This window comes from Helianthus annuus, chromosome 6 (assembly GCF_002127325.2).
Source record: "Helianthus annuus cultivar XRQ/B chromosome 6, HanXRQr2.0-SUNRISE, whole genome shotgun sequence".
Taxonomy (NCBI): Eukaryota; Viridiplantae; Streptophyta; class Magnoliopsida; order Asterales; family Asteraceae; genus Helianthus; species Helianthus annuus.
The window spans coordinates 10,829,128-10,855,261 of NC_035438.2; the positions used below are offsets into that span (position 1 = coordinate 10,829,128).

General features: G+C 37.5%; 3 protein-coding genes and 1 long non-coding RNA gene across 6 annotated transcripts; all 4 read left to right on the forward strand.

The window, feature by feature from the left end:
• The first annotated feature begins 2,284 nt into the window (after window positions 1-2,284).
• On the forward strand, window positions 2,285-6,163 carry LOC110864699 (vesicle-associated protein 1-2-like). Its single transcript, XM_022113822.2, has 8 exons — window positions 2,285-2,510; window positions 2,626-2,696; window positions 2,922-3,003; window positions 4,486-4,601; window positions 4,691-4,855; window positions 4,932-4,973; window positions 5,058-5,135; window positions 5,746-6,163. The coding sequence occupies exons 1-8, from the start codon at window positions 2,459-2,461 to the stop codon at window positions 5,848-5,850; spliced, it is 711 nt and encodes a 236-aa protein (XP_021969514.1). The 5' UTR covers window positions 2,285-2,458; the 3' UTR covers window positions 5,851-6,163.
• A 1,907-nt stretch (window positions 6,164-8,070) lies between these two features.
• LOC110864701 lies at window positions 8,071-13,749 on the forward strand. 2 transcript variants are annotated; one of them, XR_004860054.1, is made up of 2 exons: window positions 8,071-8,336; window positions 13,177-13,749. It is a non-coding gene; the product is annotated as an uncharacterized LOC110864701 (long non-coding RNA). The 2 variants fall into 2 exon arrangements; XR_002550032.2 differs by lacking the exon at window positions 8,071-8,336 and adding an exon at window positions 10,703-11,150.
• A 1,174-nt stretch (window positions 13,750-14,923) lies between these two features.
• On the forward strand, window positions 14,924-19,222 carry LOC110864700 (vesicle-associated protein 1-2-like). The gene is made up of 9 exons (XM_022113823.2): window positions 14,924-15,072; window positions 15,840-15,942; window positions 16,067-16,137; window positions 16,357-16,438; window positions 17,577-17,692; window positions 17,781-17,945; window positions 18,022-18,063; window positions 18,148-18,225; window positions 18,765-19,222. The coding sequence occupies exons 2-9, from the start codon at window positions 15,891-15,893 to the stop codon at window positions 18,867-18,869; spliced, it is 711 nt and encodes a 236-aa protein (XP_021969515.1). The 5' UTR covers window positions 14,924-15,072; window positions 15,840-15,890; the 3' UTR covers window positions 18,870-19,222.
• A 1,049-nt stretch (window positions 19,223-20,271) lies between these two features.
• LOC110864702 (phosphatidate cytidylyltransferase 4, chloroplastic) lies at window positions 20,272-25,906 on the forward strand. 2 transcript variants are annotated; one of them, XM_022113825.2, is made up of 9 exons: window positions 20,272-20,310; window positions 20,772-21,055; window positions 22,076-22,371; window positions 22,808-22,998; window positions 23,253-23,377; window positions 23,473-23,606; window positions 24,410-24,525; window positions 24,938-25,070; window positions 25,676-25,906. In XM_022113825.2, the coding sequence occupies exons 2-8, from the start codon at window positions 20,786-20,788 to the stop codon at window positions 25,027-25,029; spliced, it is 1,224 nt and encodes a 407-aa protein (XP_021969517.1). In that variant the 5' UTR covers window positions 20,272-20,310; window positions 20,772-20,785; the 3' UTR covers window positions 25,030-25,070; window positions 25,676-25,906. The 2 variants fall into 2 exon arrangements, 1 of the variants encoding a protein (XP_021969517.1); XR_002550033.2 differs by lacking the exon at window positions 20,272-20,310 and having other exon boundaries at window positions 20,734-21,055; window positions 23,473-23,577.
• The last annotated feature ends 228 nt before the right edge of the window (window positions 25,907-26,134 follow it).

A 26,134-nucleotide genomic window follows, 5' to 3' on the forward strand; every position in this document is an offset into this window, starting at 1 on the left:
ACTTGATGTAAAAAAAACAACCAAGGAGGGTCATGAACATACAATAAAGAATAAGAAATATACACACTAACTAAGAGAAATCATCAAATCATGTGAGGATTGTATGTTTGGACAACCCAAGTTGTTCCATAATCACTCATGTATCAAAGACAAAGTTTGACATGACTTGTGGGTTAAAAACCCTAAACAAAACACCAAGTTTATGAGGTTAAATCCTCTGATTTTTAAGTGTCTCAACCTTGTTTTTAAGCCTAACCAACCACTAAAGTGTTGTAAGCATTAGGACATAGGTTTGAGATGAGATAGACTCAAGTTTGGTAAGAAATAACAAGGATTTCATGAAAACAAAAACAATCAGTGGACTTTGGAGCCTTTTTGCCGGAGTTCCAGGGACTTATTTACTGTGAAAAACCCATGGAAACGTAGATAAGGTCAATACAAAGTAGTAGGAAAAAGAATCGAGTGAATCGGATAAGAATTGAGTGAGTTATGCTCATTTTCGTGAAGGGGTGTCAATCTGCTCGAACCCTTGCTTTCAGCTACGGTTTGGAGGAACTTTTGAGAGTTTTTAGTGTTGCAAAAGTGGTAGGGAGGCTGATTATAAGTGGTATTTATAGGGGGAAGGATTAGGGTTTCAATGGGTTGGGTTTTGGAAGTGTTTAGAAGGGGTTAAACCTTGAAACTAGCCCACAAAACCCAACTATATGGGGCTGAATTTTGTTGAATTGGGGCTGCCATATTTCTTTATTTTTTTATTTTTTTAAAACATTATAATGAGTAATTTTGTTAATTAAGTTGTGTAATAATATACAACAATGTTTCCCCTAACTTGTAACAAGGTAAAATATGAAATAAAACATGATTTAACTAGGTAAAAAGTGTAATGTACAAGTATGTAACATGTTTGTAAGTGACAAGTATATGTCACATGTTAGATGATTAACCGTTGTATGAATAAGCATATTATTAGGGGTTTTTAGGTATCAACAATTTAAGGACAAGCATGGACATGCATCGTGAATAAGTATCGTATAAGTATGAATTACAAATAAGGATTCGATGTACAATGAATTCGAACGTATGAACATGTATGAATATGTAGATGGTGAATTTAAAGAAATACGAATTTTATTTATGATCCAAGTCTCGGATTTTACAACGGAAAGACGACTACAATAATACAAGATTTCCAAAAATAGCATTACAAGGCGAGCTTTCTAATTATGGAAAGTATGAAAAAGCAGGGCGTTACAGTAGGTGACTCCTTGCATCTTAAGGTGTAGTGCCGGAGCTTGAACGAAAACTCGGCGGGGGCCGGATTCTTAAAATCTAAATCGGTGGGGGTGGGCTCTTAAAAATCCATTATTTTACACTACAAACAATATTTTTTCGAAAATTTTCGGTAAATTTAACATTACGGACGAAAAACCGGCGGGGGCCGGAGCACCCCCGACCCCAAAGACGCTCCGCCAGTGTTAGGGTGTATTGAGATAGTGAGACTGAGAGGTAATCTGTCTTTTGGGTACATTAGTGTTGTTGGAGAGAATGTGAGGTAATCCGACCAACCGGTGAGTTTCACAAGCCCCTTAAGGTTTTCTTTTAGGTTACACCCGTAATAGGTATATCACATAATGGGTATTCAAAATCACGTAGTCATATGTCGCGTATTCAAAATCACGTAATGGACTAATGGGTATTCAAAATCCTATAATTTTTTAAAAAAACTATAGCATTAGACTGCTCGAATTAAAGAGAATAAAAAACTCGGTTACAAGACTCTATTGTTTTGTTTCTCAAATTTGATGTTCGAGTTTCATCTTGAACACTAGATGCACAGTACAACCATAATATCAACCGCACTTCTTATCTTCTTAGTTTCTTTCTGTTGATATTGTTTAGCTACATCATACTCAACATGCTAATGAGGTAGTGATGGAGTGGTTGGGGATAGACTTGTTGTTTTTTGTGACCCAGGTTCGACTCCCACTCTCCCCATTATTTTTTGCGGCATTCAGGTGAAGGGCGAATACGGGTGGCGCTGGTGAAGGTTGAGTTTCCGTGTATCTGAGAGAGCTAATAGGCTGACGACGATCGAGTAGTCAACCTTGACCACATCATCCAATGTCACGATGATTGAACATCATTCGTTGCGGTTAAAAAAAACATCATGCTCGACACAATTGATACACATTTAAGCAAGATTAAAAAATAAAAGATAAAAAGGGTAAAATAAGTAAGATTGGAATTAAATAAATAAAAAAAACCGAATAATTGCTTAATCACATGACACAACACCACATCGTCATTCTCTCGCGTACTTTCTTCCGTTTCAAAAATCAGATCTCTATCTTTCTCTACTCTCTACCGGAATATACCTTTTCCGGTCGCAATCACCTTTCAACTCTAGGTATCCGGCGACGTTTCAGTTAGCGATCTCGTACGATTAAACACAACCGACATGAGTACCGGAGACCTTCTCAGCATCGAGCCACAAGAGCTTCAGTTTGCTTGTAAGAATCACGATTAAACTACTGCTTATATTACTTTACTTCATGTTTTCTGTTCTGATTTCGGATCAGTTACCTTTTCGCATATGATTTTGTGGTTCGATTGTGTGTTGTATAGTTGAATTGAAGAAGCAGATCTCATGTTCCATGCAGTTACAGAATAAAACGGATGATCATGTGGCTTTTAAGGTACTTTTATTCGATTTCGAACTCGAATTTATCTGTTTCTATGCTTTGTAGTGCCACTAGTATAAGGAATTATAGACTTATAGTCATGTGATGTTGTTGGTTGATTATTAATCATAATGTTAAGAAAAGTTGCAACAGATTAACAGAATTAAGTCTTAGTTATAAAGTAGTAATGAACTATGCGAATTCGTGGTGTGAGTTTTTAAAATTTTTGTGGAATTTCAGGTGAAAACTACGAATCCGAAGAAGTATTGTGTTAGGCCTAACTCTGGGATTGTGTTTCCTCGCTCTACTTGCGATATTATAGGTTTGGTTCTTATGCTTTTACTTTTTGTGTGTTTGTTGCCTGTTGCTTGTGCTTCTGAGTAGCTGGTTTTTGGTTTTTGGTTTTTGGTTTGTGTTTGACGATTTTAGTGATGCATGTAGATTGTGGGACATTATTTTGTTAGATTTTACATTTGGATGCCTCGAGAATGTGTGGAGATAAAAGGATGAGTTGTTCTTTTGAGCTTCTGAAATAATTTGTTGAGTTTTAGGAGTTTTATATGTGTGCAGAGTGTGATGCTTATGCAACTGGCCATTTGGTATGCTGCCTTAGAGTTTTTCACAGTGTCTTGCATTCTAAAAACCTGCTGATCAAAATTTGATTCCACGCTTCTTTGAGACTCCGAAAATGGACAAATTCCTTTACTTAGGAACACCTGCTTTTTCAGGGTAAGAAGGGGTAGAGGAAATGCCCCTCTTTTTTTTTTTTTTTTGTAAATTCCCTCTCTCTGTCGTTTACGCTATCCAGGTCTCTTAGAACAGGGTCGTTACTTTCATATTCTTCGTACAACGAGCTCTCTCGAGGAAGAATCTCATACCCAATGTATCTTAACCCGAGCTTCTTCGCGGGTTCACCAACACAAATTCCATATAAACAATATCAACGTTCGGCGAAAAGAAAAAAAAGTAGCAAATGGATGGCTGACACGTGGAAGATAACACACTTCTTAAACATTAAGGCAGGGCTAGTGACTGGAGTGAAGTCGTAACAAGGTAGGCGTACTGGAAGGTGCGGTTGGAGGAGGGTGTATCTATAATACTATGTGTTACCGTTCGGTTCGGTCCGGTTCTAAACCATTGCACATTGTAATACATGGAATTTGTGGAATTTGATATTGAAGCTTTTACTCATGAACACAGTGCTCGATACCCATTATCTCCTACAGGATCCCTCATAACTTATTTCCACATACATGCATGCTTATAAGATTTCCCCCTTCTGAGCTTTAGGGTTTGTATACTTGATATAATTCACCAATCAGTCACTTAAAGTTAGTTAATTAACAAGTTGTGGTTTGTTGTTGCGCGAGTTAAAAAAGTTAGAAGTAAAATTGATTTTATGTTTTGGATGGGGGAGCGTAAAGCAGAGAATGTAACATATAAAGTGTTAACACATGTAGAACTCTTGGGTCCCAATTTGAATGCTACGCTTTTCACACCTTAATGTCACGCATTCACAACACAGCGTTATTATGTACTCTCTTAAACTAAATTTTGTAAAAGTTGACAGAGTACGGGACACAAGAAATAGGACAGAAGATCTTAAAGAACTTTTACTTACCTGTACCTTGTCTGTCTTTTAACTTGTTGCATGACAACATGCGTATTTATGTTATCTACTTTTTCGTTTTGTTTGATCATTTTGTATGGGCCATATGTTGCATGTTGATCAGCGTTAAATGTGATCTTGTATGAGCCATATGTTGCATAATTGCTGGCTAAAACTGATGCATTTATCGTATAGTTACAATGCAAGCTCAAAAGGAGGCTCCTCCCGACATGCAATGCAAGGATAAGTTTTTGCTTCAAAGTGCAGTTGCACCTGCTGGAACTTCCGCAAAAGATATCACTCCCGAGCTGGTAGTTAATTAGCTCATTAGATTGTGTTTAAACTCTAAAACTGTTAACTACCTTCTTTGATTGAAATTTATACTTTTAAATTGTAATAGTTTAACAAGGAGTCAGGTAATAAAGTGGAGGAATGCAAATTAAAAGTTAACTATGTCCCTCCAAAACGACCACCGTCACCAGTTCGAGAAGGGTCAGAAGAGGGTTCATCTCCAAGGGGTTCAATATCTGACAACGGGGCAGTAAATTTGATCGATTCTAATACTGTAAGTTTTTTTAATGGTTTATTGTATCGTGTGACGAGCATTCTTAACAATGTGGCATGCATTTTAATCTTTGCAGGCTCCAAGATCATTTGCTGAATCTCAAGATATATCGTCCGAGGTTATTTTCTGAATAAGACACTGTCGTTTTGCTTTCATCTTAAAATATCAATGCATCTTTATAACTATATCATTTCGTATTCAGGCGATGACCCTTATTTCTAAGCTGACTGAAGAGAAAAATTCTGCCATTCAGCAAAGTAAAAGGCTCCATCAAGAACTGGTACATATCTTTATTTTTGCTTACTGGTGTTTTTTTTTAACTTACTACTGCTAGGAAATCTTCATTTTCATTAGTCTAGGAGTGTTACAAGTTGATTTTTGTTTGGTTAGTCAACTTACACATTCTCAAAAGGTTTTAGATCGTTGTGCGCTTCTACCTTTTGAGAACATGTAAGTTGCTTGACCAAGCAACTTGCTTTGTAACTTATAAAGCAAGTTGCTTTCTAGGCGTATTACAAAAGCATGGTCAATAGCCATATAAGGTGAAGGTGGAAAAAGGGGCGGGTTGCGTAACAGGTCAAGCCGGCATTTTGGAAGTGTCGATCCAAAACACTTTTCGTCTAACTTTTCCCGTGATAATAGCTTTCTTAAACAAAATGACTTTCTTTAGGAGGTGTAATGCAATAAAACTATAAAAATAAAAATACACTTTGGTGACTTTCTACCTGTTTGACCCACCATTTATTAAAAGCTTACATGTTTGACCCGTTAGGTAAAACGTAATCCGAATCGACCCATTCATAAGTGAATGCGTTGAAATTACAGCTTTTAATAAAGAAATGAATTCAAATACATTGTCTTATCATATCTCCCAATCTGATGTAACACAGGAACTTTTGAGGCGTCAAGGAAACAAAAGCAGTGGTGGCATCCCGTTGATATATGTTCTTCTGATTGGTTTGGTCGGGCTGCTCTTGGGATATATGTTCAAATAGTGATCAACTCTCTTCTTCGTCAGTTTTGTGTTTTAACCCTTCTTGTGTCGAATCTAGTTTCATGATAGAGCTCAAAATGGTGTGAAGACATGCTCAAATGGTGGGGTTCTTCAGTTTGTGTTATTTAAGTAGCTTTTCTTTTTATGTTTGATTGGGTTGGTGAATTGGTAGATGGTTTTCATGGTGCTTTTAGCCTTCTGTTTTTTTCTAATTGTTCTTTTATATGTAGTATTGACCTGTAAAATATTACATCATAAGCATCAGTCTTATTGATCTATGGTTAAAATTAATTTTATTGCTGGTAGTTTGTTTATATAAAGGGTTGTTTGACTAACTCGCGGTCGTTTATAATTTGAGATGAGTTGATTTGGCTTGTATACTTGTTGAAACTTGTATGATTTGAGATTTTTGTTACTTGTTATTTGAGTGAGATCTGGATGAAGAAGCTAATTTCATTTCTCGTGTCACAACCTCACTTTTGTTAAATATGAGTAGAGTGTGAACTCAGTTAAATATGAAGAGCGCGAACTCACCTTTCAACACCATCCCGCCATAGCCAAAGGAGGAGGCGCTATGGCATTCCTCCGCCAATGTCCTGGTGGGTGTGAGAGAGGAGAGAGTAGGAATCAACCAACCAGATTTCTTCTTTTTTTCTTTTCCTTTTTTTATATATAATTAATGGGGGCTTAAAAGAGTTTTATTCTATACCGTGTAATTTAACAATAAAGTATCATGCTTATGTGTCGCTTACGTGGTGTGATAAAGACCCATAGGGGTTTTATTCCACACCATATAGTCTTACAAGGCAAATAAGCTAGTTTTGTTTTGAGGTGGAGTATAAGTTGATAATGACTTGTTTTAAAACTTTACAATCGAAGGTAGTCCAAAGCTTTGTATTGTGATTGAAAAAAACTAAGTTAATATGTTTAAAATCCATAAATTCGATAATTCATTAAAAGAATATGCTGGTCAATTACAACGTGAAACATGTTATACCAATAAATCAGTCCGGTTACCTTAATTTGGTTTATGTTTTTTTGAACTTCTTTGTTTTTCCATATTTCTAGACCTCATGTTTCTTATTCATAAGACTTGTTATCTGATGTTAAACATGATATTTGGCTACACTTTTGTAGCTACCTAGGTTTTGGATGAATAACTGTTGAATTTTAGTTATTATTGATGGATTAACGTTAATGCAAAGAACCATTTTACAATTGATCTGATGTATATGCATATTTAGTTTTGATTTATGATTAATCTTTGTTCTATATGCTTCTTGTTAAATGTCTTTCGGTTCTAGTTAGATATTTAGGTCGCTTACTGTTTGTTTGTGATTATTTTATGGTTTTTCTAGACGTAGTAATCCATAAGAACATTGATTGGTGATTTGTTAGAGCTAAGTATTCTACTTATCTAGATAGCTAAGAGGTGATAAACACTCGGGTAGTCTTTTTTTTTATTAGGTGTTTAGGTGTAAAGCCTCTTAGAGGCAGTTTCCCTAGATTTCCTAGTATCCTTGCTAGTTCGTGTCTTATCAATTGTTATTAAGTTACTCCTTGCATCATAGGGTTTATTGGGATAGTTTGACTAAGAGATAATCTGTCGTTTGGATCGAATTAAAAAGAATGAAACGCTCGATTGTGAGACTATTGTTTCCTTTCTCAAATTTGAAGGTGGAGTTTCATCTTGAACAGGAGATGCATAGTAGAACCATAATATCAACCGCACTTCCTTATTTTCTTAGCTTCTTTCTGTTGATATTGTTTAGTTACATCATGCTTGACACGATTCAAGATTAACAAATAAAAGATAAAAAGGGTAAAAAAATGTAAGATTTGAATTAAATTAAAAAAAAAGTAAACCGCCAAAATGGTCCCTAAGGTTTGGTCACTTTTAACACTTTATTCCAAAACTCAAACATTTTGAATTTGCGCCTCTGTGTTTTCAATTTTGTTGTCATTTTCATTCAAAATCAAAATCTTGTCAGGTTTTTCAGTTAACATCTTGTTTTTTTTTTGTCTTTTATCTCCCTTTAATGAATGGCAAAATGGTCTTTAGACGTTTCATTAAAAGGGAGGAAAAAAACAAAAAAAAAACTGGATGTTAACTGAAAAATCTGACCAGACTTTATCTTTGGATGAAAATAACAACAAATTAAAACCACGGGGACCCAGATTCAAAAGGTTGCGGTTTACTCTAAAAAAAACAGAATAATTGCTTAATCACATGACACAGCAACACATCGTCATTCTCTCGCGTACTTTCTTCCGTTTCAAAAACCAGATCTCTCTCTCTCTCTCTCTCTACTCTCTATCTAGATTCTCTACCGGAATATACCTTTTCCGGCAACCTTCCGGTCACAATCATCTTTCAACTCTAGGTATCCAGCGACGTTTCAGTTAGCGATCTCGTACGATTAAACACAACCGACATGAGTACCGGAGACCTTCTCAGCATCGAGCCACAGGAGCTTCAGTTTGCTTGTAAGAATTCCGATTAAACTACTGCTTATATTACTTTACTTCATGTTTTCTGTTCTGATTTTGGATCTGTTACCTTTACCCGACAAAAACAACCGCCGCCTCCCCTCTGCCACGCCACCTCTCAAACCACCGAAAAAGGATCAATTTCCCCAATTTCATTCGAACCCAGATGCAGCATTGTTTGCGTTGAATTAACTTAATGTTCGTTCATTTCAAGTCACTTATCTTCGAACTCTCCAAACTTACTCAACCCCTAACAAGAACAAAATCACTCCACGCTTTACTGATCAAGACCTGTCTATACCATGACCCATTTTACGCAACAAAAACCATCAAATTATACGCAACCAATGACGATCTTTACTCTGCACGCAACCTGTTCGACGAAATGCCTAACCGAACCGTTTATCTCTGGAACTCCATAATAAGAGCCTATGCGCAAACCCATCGTTTTCGCGATGCATTTACGCTGTTCAAAGACATGCTCACCTCAGAAACACAGCCTGATAGTTTCACATTCGCTTGCGTTTTACGCGCTTGTGCTGAAAACCATGATGTGAAAGGTGTTAAGTTTGTGCATGGACAAGTGGTTGTTTTTGGTCTGGGACTGGATTCTGTTTCTGGTAGTGCGCTTGTGTCGGGTTACTCGAAACTGGGTCTTGTTGATGATGCTAGAATGGTGTTTGATGGGTTAGATAGACATGATTTGGTTTTGTATAATGCGATGATCGCGGGTTATGGAAGTTGTGGAGATTGGGACACAGGGTTGCGTTTGTTTGTTGTGATGAGGAGAATGGGAAACCGGCCTGATGGGTATACGGTGGTGGGGTTGTTATCAGGTTTTACGCGGTCTAACTTGCTGGAAATCGGTCAGGGAATTCATGGTTACTGTTTAAGAAACGGGTTTGATTCTAATGCGCATATAAATAGTGTGCTCGTAAGTATGTATTCAAGGTGTGGATGTATGAATTCGGCCTACAAAGTATTTAATAGTTTGTCACATCCCGATTTAGTAACATGGTCTGCTTTAATATCTGGTTTTTCGCAATCCGGAGAGTATAATAAAGCCTTGATATTTTACAAGAAAATGAATTATGAAGGTAGAAAATCTGATACAGTATTAGTTGCTACGTTACTTGCTGCTACCGCACAAATGGCGGTTCTAGCACCGGGGATTGAGATACACGGTTACGCGATCCGCGATAACCTAGATTCGGATACCATGGTGTCTTCCGCTTTGATAGACATGTATTCTAAGTGCGGTTTCTTGGAAATGGGACTCAAGGTGTTGGATCATATGCCGAAGAGAAACATGGTTTCTTACAATTCAGTAATAGCAAGTCTTGGTTTGTACGGTCTTGCATCCGAGGCGTATAACGTGTTTCGCGAGGCTGTTGAACAAGGTTTAAAACCTGATGAGTCTACTTTTTGTGCTCTGTTATCCGCTTGCTCCCATGGTGGTCTTGTTAACGAAGGCCGTGATATTTTCAAACGAATGGATGTTGAATTTGGCGTCGAAGCGAAAACTGAGCATTATGTTCACTTTGTGAAACTGCTTGGGATGGTGGGAGAGTTGGAAGAGGCTTATGATCTTATTTGTTCTTTGGGAAATGACGTGGATTCGGGGATATGGGGTGCGCTTCTTTCTTGTTGTGATGTACATAATGATTCGAAGCTTGCGGAAATTGTAGCAAGTCGAGTGTTTGATAAAGAACGAGACGGAAGCAAGTATAAGATTATGGTTTCTAATTTCCATGCTGGAAATGGGAGGTGGGATGTTGTGGAAAACTTGAGGGATGATTTAGATGATGTGAGAAAGAAGAAAACTTGTGGGATTAGCTGGATTGAGATTTAACTTTTGTAGGCCCTTCTTGATCGACTTCTTTTGAACATCTCATGGGATGAAATGGTTGGTTTATTTTTCTGGTCCACTGGAAATTAGTTGATAAAAATAGTGAACTCAGCAACTATATACCTACACTTCATATTTGACTCAGCAATCTAGAGATTATGTGAAAGTAATAAGCAAGCGTTTTTCTGTCTCAAGCATGGTTGCAAAAGTCGCTAGGCGCTCCCTAGTTAGTCGACCGGGGAGTTGAGAGTACTCGACCTCGGCGGAGAGTACTCGGCAATATTAAATTATAAAGAAATTAGTTTTCAGAAATTAAAATATGTGAAATAACATAAAATTACTAATATTTATAACAAAATACGTCAAAATGATATTTATTCATTGATATCATCATCATCATCATACTCAGTAGATCTCACCAATAGCAAAGCAAAGGTAGGGTTTGATGAGAGTAAGATGTAGACAACCTTACCTCTACCCCGTAGGAATAGAGAGGCTGCTTCCAGTGAGACCCCCGACTCGATAGTAGTTTTGCATCAAGACTTGGACATAAGGCATAGAACACTCAGCAATCGGGACAAAGACCGATTAGTGCATGTACCATTTTGTCTTTCAGATGCATGATTATGTTTTATTTATTTGAAAGTCAAACTCGGCCCGAGTTGACCTACTAGATCTAATTCTGGCCAATGTTGACCGCGTTTGATCGATTCCGAGTAGTAATTAGGCAGAGTTGAAAAAAGTCGTCTCGGCAACCTACCTTGAAGAGATTACTCGGGGAGTACTTGGCCTTGGAGACCTTGTTTTACAACTATGGTCTCAAGTGAAAGCATGCAATATATAATACGGGTCAGAACAGGAAATCTTTTTCTCAGATTGGATTCTCGGTTGAACCATTCATCTAAGAAAGAATTATACTTCTGTATCTATGATTCTCCCATCCTTCTTATGATGGTAAATTGGTAAGCTATTCTGTCTTAAAAGGGCCCACAAAATGTTCTGATTTACTCTGTTAGTCTAGTTAGTTTTTAAAAATTGATAGAATGGTTTACAAGTATTATACATATGCATTCATATAAAAGGCTAAACAAAATATATAAGACCACCCGTAGTGGGGCAGTATTTTTAAAAAAAAATTGAAAAAAAACGTCTAAAAACGCCCCCCACCCATTACACCGGGCGTTTTCCGGCGTTATATTTGAAAAAAATGCATACCGGCGTTTTTAAGAAAACGCTGAAGTAGTTTGTATGTGGCCAATGGGAGTGGTCCAGGTAAGTTTGACTATCATAACATACTCTGACATAGTTTAGTTTCATTTTCTTTTTTTTTTAATCCTTTTCTCTATAAAAAATAATAATTATTTATTGATTGGAGGGGCGTTATTGGAATAATGCCCCACTACACCACTTTTGCAATAATGCCCCATGCTGACTGGGATGACACGTGTCGAATAATGCCCTATGGTGGGGGCATTATTTTGTTCCACTAGTACACATGGTCTAAGAGAAACTAAACAAAGAAAAACAAGTAATTTTACATCACTTAAACTATCTTCAACGTGGCGGCTCATTCCGACGTGGCATAATGAGTTTGAACTTTGATGAAAGAGACGACTCCTCGCATGTAGCTAAGGGTACGCACGTAGATGAGAGGTTGTGATTGTTATAGGGAGATATTGACCATAGCTTTGGCGTCCGTTGCAGAAGAGGGGAGCGGATGAGCAAGATGAGTTGGTAGTGGACCGGTGGAGCACGTGGTCTCACCCGTTGGAGGAAGGTTAGGCCGTGGGGTATGGTGGGGCTTGGGTTGAGCTTGGGTTGGGGCATTTGTTGACACGTGGAATGGGAGCCCCCCACCGCCTGGTTACGTGTCCGCGGGGTATGGCGTGGCGTGGGTTGGGCTTGGGTTGGGTGCACCGCGTGGCAGAATATTAAAAAAAAAATTACAAAAAATTTATAAAAAATCACACAACATTTATAAAAAAAAACCTACAACTTCATTAAAATTTTAAAAATTACATAATCCTAAAAATTACATAATTTCTAAAAATTACAAATAACAAACCTAGAGCGTTAAATAAATTTCAAAAAGGTCGATCTTGTCGAACGCCTTTTTTTCCTTGCTTCGAAACTCTATGTTCGCCACCGCCACCCGGTCCTCGTGGCTTAACTCGCCGCTCGGAACGGCTTCGTAGTAAGCCTTGAAACGCTCGAGCTTGGGCCGTAGCTCGCGCCATTTATGTTGGCACGCGTTGAGGTTGTGGCGGTCGTTACCGACGTTATGTCGGCAAGCTGCGAATGCTTCCAGCCAATATTTTGTTTGGCCCGGTGGCCGTCCCTTCATAGCGTCCACGACGCTTGTGACGAGAGCCAATTCTTCTTCATGGGTCCAAGATGCCATAGCGGGTTCGTGGGATGGGGGGACCAGTGGGTTAGCCGGTGGGGTTGGGTTCGTGGGATGGGGGGGACCAGTGGGTTAGCGGGTTCGAGAGAAGTGGGTAGCCGGTGGGGTTGGGTTCGTGGGATGGGGGGACCAGTGGGTTGGGGGTTACAATATATAGAGGTTATTGGGAGACCCGGGTGGCGGTTTGGTTTTCCCCAAACCGTTTGAATTTAAAATTCAAAATTTGAAAAGTCCGCTATGACGTGGCGGGGTGAGCGAATGGGAGGCAGCCAGCTAGCATGACCATACCGCCCCACGCCCGGCTTGAAAGCTAAGCCCCAAGTGCCACGCCCCAACCCAAGCCCCATACCCCATGGCCTTAACTTCCAGTGAATTGATGACATGCCCGTCCTTAATCTTAGTCGGTTAAAATCCATTGAAATGGGGGTGTGCCCTTACCAACTTCGTAGTTGATTTGAACAACCAATTCCATTCTTTGGTTGGTGATGTGTTGTAAAACACATATGTTTTTCCTTACTGTTTTTATTGTTATAGTTATGTAAATAGTTGTTTTTAGCTTGTATTTAGTTAGTTATGTTTTACAGGTACCCATGTGTAGAAGAAGTGGAATTGAGGCTAAATTGAGGAAGAAACACACACGTGGGAAATAAACATTGAAAATAAAATATAAAATCTGGAATTTTCATTCTTCGCACCACGCGAAGAACCCATGAAAATGCCTTGCGACACGCCAAGAAGTGGATCAATAAGAAATTAAGGGACCGATTGTTTTGTCTTTAGCGACAAGCGAAGAACTCTGATTAGGCCTTTGCTACGTGCGAAGGATGTCAGATTTCAGTAAAAAAAACCCTCCCTAGTTGATTATATTATTATCACTTTTGCCCAATCTTTTCGACATAGCTGACTTACAAGCGTGAAAACTGAGAGCTCTGGGCGTTTTCGGAGTGGAGAAGCCGGATTTGATCAAGAATTGAAGCAAGGGGTCGCGAATCAGTTCGGTTACCTTAATTTGGTTTATGTTTTTTTGAACTTCTTTGTTTTTCCATATTTCTAGACCTCATGTTTCTTATTCATAAGACTTGTTATCTGATGTTAAACATGATATTTGGCTACACTTTTGTAGCTACCTAGGTTTTGGATGAATAACTGTTGAATTTTAGTTATTATTGATGGATTAACGTTAATGCAAAGAACCATTTTACAATTGATCTGATGTATATGCATATTTAGTTTTGATTTATGATTAATCTTTGTTCTATATGCTTCTTGTTAAATGTCTTTCGGTTCTAGTTAGATATTTAGGTCGCTTACTGTTTGTTTGTGATTATTTTATGGTTTTTCTAGACGTAGTAATCCATAAGAACATTGATTGGTGATTTGTTAGAGCTAAGTATTCTACTTATCTAGATAGCTAAGAGGTGATAAACACTCGGGTAGTCTTTTTTTTTTATTAGGTGTTTAGGTGTAAAGCCTCTTAGAGGCGGTTTCCCTAGATTTCCTAGTATCCTTGCTAGTTCGTGTCTTATCAATTGTTATTAAGTTACTCCTTGCATCACAGGGTTTATTGGGATAGTTTGACTAAGAGATAATCTGTCGTTTGGATCGAATTAAAAAGAATGAAACGCTCGATTGTGAGCCTATTGTTTCCTTTCTCAAATTTGAAGTTGGAGTTTCATCTTGAATAGGAGATGCATAGTAGAACCATAATATCAACCGCACTTCCTTATTTTCTTAGCTTCTTTCTGTTGATATTGTTTAGTTACATCATACTTGACACGATTCAAGATTAACAAATAAAAGATAAAAAGGGTAAAAAAAACGTAAGATTTGAATTAAATTAAAAAAAAGTAAACCGCCAAAATGGTCCCTAAGGTTTGGTCACTTTTAACACTTTAGTCTAAAACTTAAACATTTTGAATTTGCGCCTCTGTGTTTTCAATTTTGTTGTCATTTTCATCAAACTCAAAATCTTGTCAGGTTTTTCAGTAGGGGTGTCCAAACTGTTCGGCGCTCGAAGATCGTTCGATGATCGTTCGAAAAAGCTCGAAAATATGCTCGTTTGATTCATTGCTCGGTTAAAACCGAGCCGAGCAGCTCGGTTCGGTTTAAAAACGAACCGAGCACGAGCATAGGTACGCTCGCTCGTTCGGTTTCGATCGAATTTATTATTATATATATATATATTATTTATTAAATATATATTATATTTTTAAATATAATAAAGATGTAGGAGGAGCATATCCACATTCCAGCGGCCAGCCCCTAAATCCTCACTTCACGTCTTCTTCTGGTCTTCATATCTAATTCAAAAAAAAAAAAAAAAAACCCTAATCTTTAATCTCTCTCAACTCTCAAGCCGCCAACCATCCAGTTCCACCAGTCGCTTCCCTCGTTCGCCGGCCACATCCCTCATCCGCCGGCCATTCACCATCCGTCGGCTATCAACCGTCAGCCAGTCATTCAAAACGCACAGCCTCAAGGTCTGATTTTGTAGAATATTCTTCATCAAAGTTTGATTTTTTGTTGATTTTCTGTTTACATTCAGTTTCTCGCATGTTTAATGGTTACATGAGCAGAATAACTGTTGTTGTTGGACCTGAAATTGTTCTAGTTTTGACTAATTTCTCTTGTTGTGGTTTAAATCTCGATTTATTTCTCGCATAATTATGTTTGTATTTTGGCTAAATAAAACTGAGCAAAAGCGAACCGAACCGAGCGGCTCGGTTCTAAACCGAACCGAGCACGAGCATAAGATTTCTGCTCGATTACCTAAATCCGAACCGAAACGAGCGGCTCGGTTTCAAACCGAACCGAGCACGTGCAGACCTCCGTTCGGTTCGGTTCGGCTCATGAACACCCCTATTTTTCAGTTAACATCTAGTTTTTTTGTCTTTTATCTTCCTTTAATGAATGGCAAAATGGTCTTTAGACGTTTCATTAAAAAGGAGAAAAAAAAAAAAAACTGGATGTTAACTGAAAAATCTGACCAGATTTTACTTTTGGATGAAAATAACTACAAATTAAAACGACGGGAACCCAGATTCAAAAGGTTGCGGTTTACTCTAAAAAAACAGAATAATTGCTTAATCACATGACACAGCAACACATCGTCATTCTCTCGCGTACTTTCTTCCGTTTCAAAAACCAGATCTCTCTCTCTCTCTCTCTCTCTACTCTCTATCTAGATTCTCTACCGGAATATACCTTTTCCGGCAACCTTCCGGTCACAATCATCTTTCAACTCTAGGTATCCAGCGACGTTTCAGTTAGCGATCTCGTACGATTAAACACAACCGACATGAGTACCGGAGACCTTCTCAGCATCGAGCCACAGGAGCTTCAGTTTGCTTGTAAGAATTCCGATTAAACTACTGCTTATATTACTTTACTTCATGTTTTCTGTTCTGATTTTGGATCTGTTACCTTTACGCATATCAATTTGTGATGATTTTTGTTCGATTGTGTGTTGTATAGTTGAATTGAAGAAGCAGACCTCATGTTCCATGCAGTTACAGAATACAACGGATGATCATGTGGCTTTTAAGGTACTGTTATTCGATTTGGAACTCGAAATTTATCGGTTTCTATGCTTTGAAGTGCCACTAGTATAAGGAATTATAGAATTATAGTCATGTGATGTTATTGATTAATTATTAATCATAATGTTAAGAAAAGTTAAAACAGAATTAAGTCTTAGTTATAAGGTAGTAATGAACTATGCGAATTCGTGGTGTGAGTTTTTTAAAATTTTTGTGGAATTTCAGGTGAAAACTACGAATCCGAAGAAGTATTGTGTTAGGCCTAACTCTGGGATTGTGTTTCCTCGCTCTACTTGCGATATTATAGGTTTGGTTCTTATGCTTTTACTTTTTGTGTGTTTGTTCCATGTTGCTTGTGCTTCTGAGCTCTGAAGTTAATGCGGTAAAGTATCGGATATCGGTCAAGGACCGATATTTGAGATATAGGTTATCTCAGTGAGATATCGATAATTTTAATTTAATGCAGAATTTATATATATAGCAATTTAACACTAATAATTCAGTGATATATTGGTCAAATATCGGTGATGTATCGGTTATATCGGTCAAATATCACCGATAATATCGGTACCGATATTTGACACCGATAACCGATATATCACCGATATTAACAGCATAGCTTCTGAGTAGCTGGTTTTTCGGTTTGTGTTTGACGATTTTAATAATGCATGTAGATTGTGGGACATTAGTTTTATTAGATTTTACGTTTGGAAGCCTCGAGAATATGTGGAGATAAAAGGATGAGTTGTTCTTTTGAGCTTCTGAAATAATTTGTTGAGTTTTAGGAGTTTTATATGTGTGCAGAGTGATATGCTTATGCAACTGGCCATTTGGTATGCTAAGAACTACATGGAATTTGTGGAATTTGATATTGAAGCTTTTACTCATGAACACAGTGCTCAATACCCATTATCTCCTAGAGGATTCCTCATAACTTATTTCCACATAAATTTATGCATATAAGATTTCCCCCTTCTGAGCTTTAGGGTTTGTATACTTGATATAATTCACCAATCAGTCACTTAAAGTTAGGTAATTAACAAGTTGTGGTTTGTTGCTCGAGCTAAAAAAGTTAGAAGTAAAATTGATTTGATGTGTTGGATGGAGGAGTGATAAGCAGAGAATGTAACATATAAAGTGTTAACAGATGTAGAACTCTTGGGTCCCAATTTGAATGCTACACTTTTCACACCTTAATGTCACGCATTCACAATACAACATTATTATGTACTCTCTTAAACTAAATAATGTAAAAGTTGACAAAGTACGGGACACAAGAAATCGGACAGAAGATCTTAAAGAACTTTTACTCACCTATACCTTGTCTGTCTTTTAACTTGTTGCATGACAGCATGCGTATTTATGTTATTTACTTTTTTTTGATCATCTTGTATGAGCCATATGTTGCATAATTGCTGGCTAAAATTGATGCATTCATTGTTTAGTTACAATGCAAGCTCAAAAGGAGGCTCCTCCTGACATGCAATGCAAGGATAAGTTTTTGCTTCAAAGTGCAGTTGCACCTGCTGGAACTTCTGCAAAAGATATCACTCCCGAGCTGGTAGTTAATTAGCTCATTAGATTGTGTTTTAACTTTAAACTGTTAACTACCTTCTTTGATTAAAACTTGTACTTTTGAATTGTAACAGTTTAACAAGGAGTCAGGTAATAAAGTGGAGGAATGCAAATTAAAAGTTAACTATGTCCCTCCAAAACGACCACCGTCACCAGTTCGAGAAGGGTCAGAAGAGGGTTCATCTCCAAGGGGTTCAATATCTGACAACGGGGCAGTAAATTTGATCGATTCTAATACTGTAAGCTTTTTTAATGGTTTATTGTATCATATGGCGGGCATTTTTAACAATGTGGCATGGATTTTAATCTTTGTAGGCTCCAAGATCATTTGCTGAATCTCAAGATATATCGTCTGAGGTTATTTTCTGAATAAGACACTGTCGTTTTGCTTTCATCTTAAAATATCAATGCTTCTTTATAACTATATCATTTTGTATTCAGGCGATGACCCTTATTTCTAAGCTGACTGAAGAGAAAAATTCTGCCATTCAGCAAAGTAAAAGGCTCCATCAAGAACTGGTACATATCTTTATTTTTGTTTACTGGTGTTTTTTTAACTTACTACTGCTAGGAAATCTTCATTTTCATTAGTCTAGGAGTGTTACAAGTTGATTTTTGTTTGGTTAGTCAACTTACACATTCTCAAAAGGTTTTAGATCGTTGGTTATAAAGCAAGTTGCTTTCTAAGCGTATTACAAAAGCATGGTCAATAACCATTTAAGGTGAAGGTGGAAAAAGGGGCGGGTTGCGTAACAGGTCAAACCGGCATTTTGGAAGTGTTGATCCAAAACACTTTTCGTTTAACTTTTCCAGTGATCATAACTTTCTTAAACAAAATGAGGAGGTTTAATGCAATATAATAACTATAAAAATACACTTTGGTGACTTTCTACCTGTTTGACCCACCATTTATTAAAAGCTTACATGTTTGACCCGTTAGGTAAAACGTAATCCGAATCGACCCATTCATAAGTGAATGCGTTGAAATTACAGCTTTTAATAAAGAAATGAATTCAAATACATTGTCTTATCATATCTCCCAATCTTATGTAACACAGGAACTTTTGAGGCGTCAAGGAAACAAAAGCAGTGGTGGCATCCCGTTGATATATGTTCTTCTGATTGGTTTGGTCGGGCTGCTCTTGGGATATATGTTCAAATAGTGATCAACTCTCTTCTTCGTCAGTTTTGTGTTTTAACCTAACCCTTCTTGTGTCGAATCTAGTTTCATGATAGAGCTCAAAATGGTGTGAAGACATGCTCAAATGGTGTTCTTCAGTTTGTGTTATTTAAGTAGCTTTTCTTTATATGTTTGATTGGGTTGGTGAATTGGTAGATGGTTTTCATGGTGCTTTTGGCCTTCCGTTTTTCTAATCTTCGATGTCTAGATCGTTATTTGGTGTGCTCTTTTATATGTAGTATTGGCCTGTAAAATATTACATCATAAGCATCAGTCTTATTGATCTATGGTTAAAATTTTCTCTCTGGTAGTTTATGTAAAGGGTTGCTTGACTAACTCGCGGTTTGCATCTCGCTCGATAAAAGTCGTTTATAATTTGAGATGAGTTGATTTGGCTTGTATACTTATTGAAACTTGTATGATTTGAGATTTTTGTTAACTTGTTATTTGAGATCTGGATGAAAAAGCTATTTCTCGTGTCACAACCTCACTTTTGTAAGAGCTAAGGAGGGAGGGAGGAGAGAGTTCATCCTGCCCGAAAAGTGCAACCGGCGTGAACCCCGTGGTTTGTGATGTTAGAATGTTTCTGTAAATAGTCTTTCTATCCTTACCGAAACTTGGCTAAAATCTATAAGAGTTAAATGCTATTTTAGGCCATGTGGTTTGCGTCATTTAACCAGTTTAGTCCAAAGTTTCATTTTTGGCATGTGGGTCCAAAAAGGTTTCATCGTTGTCATTTTAGTCCACTGGGTTAACTTCATCAATTTTTTCTGTTCACAAGAAGGGCAATTCGGTCATTTTATTGTAATTTTGTTAACTAGAAAGGTAATTCGACCATATACAATGACTAAATTGCCCTTCTCGTTAACAGAAAAATGGATGAAGTTAACTCAGTGGACTAGAATGGGAAAAATGAAACATTTTTAGACCCACATGCGAAAAATGAAACCCTTGTACTAAATTGGCAATGCAGCCCAAACGAGAGACTACTTATTATTTTATTTTTGAACGGCCAACAAACTCAATCCCGAGCACTCTTGGGATACCCACTGGACAAACGAAGTACTCCGAGAGTAACCTGAGTCCACCATCAATTCCAGGGAAAACCCGGTAACCCACCCGCCCGTAGACACGACGGTGAAATACCGGTAAAACCTGTTTGGCTCAAGGATCCAACTCAGGTTTCCTTAGGTCTCCTATCATTGCTCACCTGTGTCTCATTCTGCACCAAATGAAAGTCAAACCTGCATCTCTCAAAAGAAATGCAAGCCCTCCACCACTTGATCAAGAGATTATTGGCCGAGAGAGACTACTAAAATGGCATTTATTTAACTCAATCTATAAAATATAAATTGGCACGTGGCTCATAACCGCTATTGTCATCCCCGTTGATAAAATCGAAAACGAAGGTAGGTTCACATATGGTGGGTGTTTCGCATTCCTTCTCAAAACTAACTTATTAACTTATATAAGTCAAAAGTGAGAAGTTAAAAATTCTTTTTTTTTTTTTTGAACGGCAAATTTGGATCACTGACGGATCACTGGAGTATCATCGTGCCACCAGCATAACCACCCGATCATATCCATCTCCACTAGGCAATAATGCCTATACACCAATTCAGGAGGAAACCCAATAAATTTGGGAAAACCCCCTTTGTGGGAATCGAACCTATGACCTAATGGTCATAAGCCTTATCCCACCCCCAGATACCACTAGGCTATAATGCCATGGGTAAGAAGTTAAAAATTCTAAGTTCTCAAAAATGACTTCTCAAGGCATAAAATCTTTCAAAATAAGCTAAACCAAACACTCAACAAATAACTTATTAACTTAAGTCAAGTCATATAAGTTGCTTCAAAATAAGCTAACCCAAACACCCCCATGGATTGATCTGTTTAATGGCTACTCCATCTTCCTATTGCGTCAAAATCGATACATTACGCACCAAATTCCTACCACTTTCAGTTCATTCTTCCATTTGCAATCGTCGTTCTCCTCTTCAAACCCTAATTCCACGCCGGTCGTCAATCAAGCTCCGGCTGAAGCTTTCAACTCACAGTGATGGATTCGGAATTCATTACAACTCACCGAAGACACTCACCCGGACTCTGGTGGTGAGAGCCGATGCGAATCAGCATCACACTCATGACCACGATGCTGCTGTTGAGGTGATTGTTTGTTTACATTTGCATGTTAACAGAGTATGTAATATCTGTTGATTTAGGTTTAACATTTCTATGATTTTATTTTGATTTACAGTAACAGATGATTCAAATTTTTCTATATTTTATACTATCTATTTGTGATGTATTAAGTTATTGAATGGTGGATTTTTATGTTTGCTATAACAAGTTAAGAATTTAGGGTTTAATGGATGTGAGTGTTAGGTATAGCGGAACGGATACACAAACGAATTAAGTCACTCCATACTGACTTTTCCAAAAAGCCAATAAGTCAATAAATTGTTTCAGAAAGCTTAGCCAAACATGCCCTTAACACAGAAACAGAAAATATAAGCAAGAAGTTCACGGCAATTTAACGTGGTTCGGATTCGATGTGAATCCTATGTCCACGGGCTACAAGATCTTTTTATTAAGCTCGTTACAAAGATTACAATACAATGACATAGGTATACACAAGGATTAAAAGTACGCATTCGTGCCTCGAGGCGTAAGCCCGAGGCGGAATTAAAAAATAAATATAAAATATATATATATTATAATAAATAAAATACTAAACAATTTCATCATCAGATTCATCAAAAACACACATAAAAAGACAAGAAATATACAGAAAATAAAAAAACACACATAAAAATCCCCTGAGGCACGCCTCAGACTCGTTTTTGGGTGTTTCGCCTTGAGGCGCACGCCTTAGCCGTTTCTTAAACCAAGAGATAGAGTTAGGGTTTCCAACTTAGGCGCCAAGCAAAAGGACTTCAAACCCAACAGTGACTTGGTTGCCAAACTGGTACATGATTGCCAAACTGGTACATGATACGTGAAGTTTGGAGCGCGAATTATAATATGAAAATAGACAGAAATGTCCCATATTCAAACGTTATGTGTACTTAACAAAAAGGCAGAAATGACATTTAACAAACTTGCAGCATATTTACCATGTTTTGTTATTTTTTGTGTTGGATTTTAATATTAGTCACTGGCTACTCTCGTAATGCATATGTGTAGGTTAGCAAAGACAATGGTTCATCAAAAGAGGATGCGGATTTAGAGCACAAGCGAAAGTCGGGCCAGTTGGCAAAAAGGGTTGTGTTTGGACTTGGAGTTGGAATAACCGCTGGTGGAGTGGTACTAATTGGTGGATGGGTATTCTCTGTGACTCTAGCTGCTGTTGTTTTTGCTGGTTCGAGAGAATATTTTGAACTGGTTAGAAGTCGTGGAATTGCTTCTGGAATGACTCCTCCTCCGCGTTATGTGTCCCGAGTTTGCTCTGTCATCTGTGCTCTTATGCCTTTATTCACTCTGTAAGATCCGTCAAATACTTTCAAACTCCGCTCATGTGATAGCCATTAATTAGTTTTCCTGTATCTTACCTTAACTAATAAACTTTAGCTAATAGAATAAAGATACATATTACTATTCCAAATGCTCAACCCTGCTCCTTCTATCAGTATGTTTCTACATGAATGATTGGCTAATTACCGGACTATAGATAAAACTATCAAATGCTTTGTATCGAAGGGATTTTCACACCTTCAACCTCAGTAATGCAATTAAAGATGCACCAAGAAAATCTTGAGTTTTGACTACTATGTTTAGTTTTATATTGAACATGATTATTATGACGTAGTTCCTTTGTGTCAAAATCTAGTTTTGACTACTGTTATGTAGCGCTCACACCTTTAGCAAAATTAGTTTATTATTTTCTTTTGTTGTTCATTCTATTTGCTGTGGTTACAGATACAAGGGTCAAATCGATGTTTCTGTGGCTTCAGCTGCTTTTGTTGTTGCCATGGCATTACTTCTACAAAGAGGAAATCCTCGTTTTTCTCAGCTCAGCAGTACAATATTTGGCCTGTTTTATTGTGGATATCTTCCTTCTTTTTGGGTTAAGCTTAGATGTCGTTTGCTAGCACCTGCTTTAAATATCGGTAAGTCTTCAGGTCCGTTACAATGTTGGAAATTTCCATAACTTCAGTTAGCAGTTTATTCTCTTCATCTTCTTTAAATATGCCACAATTACAGTATTATGTGTAGTTTTGTTACATATTCTATATACAGACATTGCTAAATCATAGGCATTTACTGTTTACAAAACATGAAGGGACTTAACGAAATATTAAAAGTCAATAAAAATGGTTTAGGTGGGCAACGAAATTCTAATTACATATTGTATCTTCAAGAGGAGTGGGAGCTACATGGCCAACACTGTTAGGAGGACAAGCTCATTGGACGGTCGGTCTTATAGCTACATTGATATCTATCAGCAGCATAGTTGCAGCAGATACGTTTGCTTTTGCTGGTGGAAAGGTATGTATTTTTGCATACACACATGTTTAACGTTCCTTCTGGCCTCATGGTTCGACATCTTTGTTTTCTTTACCATCATTTTACTTCCAATGCAGGCTTTTGGTCGGACACCGCTTACTAGTATTAGTCCCAAGAAAACATGGGAGGGAGCTATTGCAGGTTTAACAGGATGCATAGTCACCTCTGTATTGTTGTCAAAGGTCTTTTCTTGGCCTACATCTATGCTCAGGTAGTAGTCTGGTAGACGTGGCCCGTGGAAAATGGGCGGGTCAGGTGGGTTGGGTAATGGGTCAAAACAAGTGTTTTTGTATGGTCAAAACAGATCCCACCTAGGTTGACATGAAAACCTCATGTCCAAATTTATTTCTTTGATAAAATTATTAGTGTCATGTGTGATTTAAAAAATATATAGAGAGAGTAAAATGCCATTTTTGTCCCTAAGGTTTGGCCAATTTTGCGACTTTCGTCCAAAGGTTTGTTTTTCCGCATCTGGATCCAAAAGGTTTGAAATCTTGCCATTTTCATCCGGCTCATTAACTCCATCCATTTTTCTCCGTTAAGTCAGGGGTATTTTCGTCTTGTTCGTATTTCTTGAATACTCGTACATTATGCTAAATGCTTGTACATAAAATGAAAAAGATCGAATTGCCTTTTAAGTTAACAAAAAAAAAACGAATATACCCCTGACTTAACAAAGAAAAATGGATGGAGTTAACGAGCCTGATGGAAATGGCAAGATTTCAAACCTTTTGGATCTAGATGCGGGAAAACAGACCTTTGGAGCCAAACCTCAGGGACGAAAAGGGCATTTTACTCGAAATATATTTTGACAATGACTAATCTATTTCTGGGAAACTTTTGACCTGTTCGACTCTTTCAGCCTGTTTTGCTTGACCTGTTAGAGATAAACATGACCCGAGTCGACTCATTCATAAATAAATGAGTTCATATTTCTACCTCTTATATCATATATTGTAAATTTATGGCTGCTGAATGTGTGGTAAGTGCTAACTTGTTTTGTTGTGTTATCAGTGCAATCGGTATGGGATTTCTGAACTTCTTTGGCTCTCTTTTTGGTGACCTTCTTGAGTCGATGATCAAGAGAGATGCGGGTGTAAAAGATTCAGGATCACTCATCCCTGGTCATGGTAATTGGTCTATTCTCTAACCTAATCGTAATTCACATATATGGACATTTCCGACTTTGTAATGCTAAAAACAAAACGGTGTTAGGACAAGTTTATAGGGGCAATGCCCCTGCTTTCAGTAGACTTCTAACTTTTAAAACATGTTAACCAATAATTGGCCATGTGCAAACACATGGCTTTTGTCTCCCATTCACCAATTTTTGCCCTGATTTTTGGCTTTATACATATTTATCGAGTAACTAAACTAAACATTTGTTATCGAGTAACCATACCCAGACGCCACGTAATTCTAAACGTGTTGCATTATGAATACTCGTCATATGGTTTCAACTTCTTACCTAGGTTCGTATTACACATTTAGAATTTTATGTTAGATTTGTGCATGATGGGGATGGGGCAATGTCTTGTGCAGGTGGAATACTGGACAGGGTGGATAGCTATGTTTTTACGGGTGCACTTGTGTATGCTTTTGTCCGTAACGTACTCCCCCTTTATGGAGTTTGAATACATCTAAGGTAGCTGCAAACACTCCAAAATCGTGAGAGGTTAGTACGAAATACGTATATGGTTTAAATGGTCTAGTAAAGATTGTTTTGTTACCGCCTTACCGGCAATGATCTATGATAGACGTGTTTTTCCCGGCGCTCGATCAATAATAGCTTAAGTGGTAGGTCGTTTGTTTGATGTTTATGTTGCATATATGTCTGGTGAAAAGATCAAAATAGCAAGCGATAATCTTTGGAGACTTCACAAGCAATTATAAATTTATGACATTCACATAACAAATTTATGTGCACTTAAATTCTGTGATTTCAGTGCTTGTATATGAGCCTATTTTGCAACAAATTGTTGCATCATGTGTTGTACCCCATGCTTTGGGGGTTTTTCAAAAAAAAATTGTGATTTTTCATTTTCAACCCAAAAGTGTTAATCTTTGTATTTTAACACTTTTAATTTGTTTATTTTTAACCCAAAACTTTTTATATTTTATAATTTAACCCAAAACTTTTTTATTTACAACTTTCGTCTCCATACTTTTTATCTTTCGCAAGTTTTTCGTTTTACGTTTCGTTCTAAATTTTGCAAGCTAATACGTCCCAACGTGCGTGTGTGGTTCAACGTTTTTCGTCTATTTTTTCACATTTGACAGGTATGTCGCAATGTGTCTACTTTCCCCCTTTGGCAAGTTCGCTACAACGGGCGGATCCTACATTGACTTAGTTATTCTTTTCTACGTTATTGTGCGAGTTAACATGGCGCAATGTGCGTGTGTGGTTCAACATTTTTGCGTCTATTTTTTTCCATGTAACAAGTTCGTCGCAACGCGTGTGTCCTAAATCGACATAGTTATTTTTTTCATGTTATATGTTTCGTTCTTATATTTCCGCATTAACACGCCGCAACTTCAGTGTTGGTGGTCGCTACCAGCGGTGTGGCATTGATGTTATTTGGCATAATTTTAGGCCCCGTAACGCGGGGTGCTTAATTCTAGTTTAATAAAAACCACACATAAAGGCCCTTAGGAGGTAACGAATTAAATGATACACACTAATTGTTTTTAAAATGTTGTTATTTATTAGGTTAATGGATTAATATGAGGCATTTTACA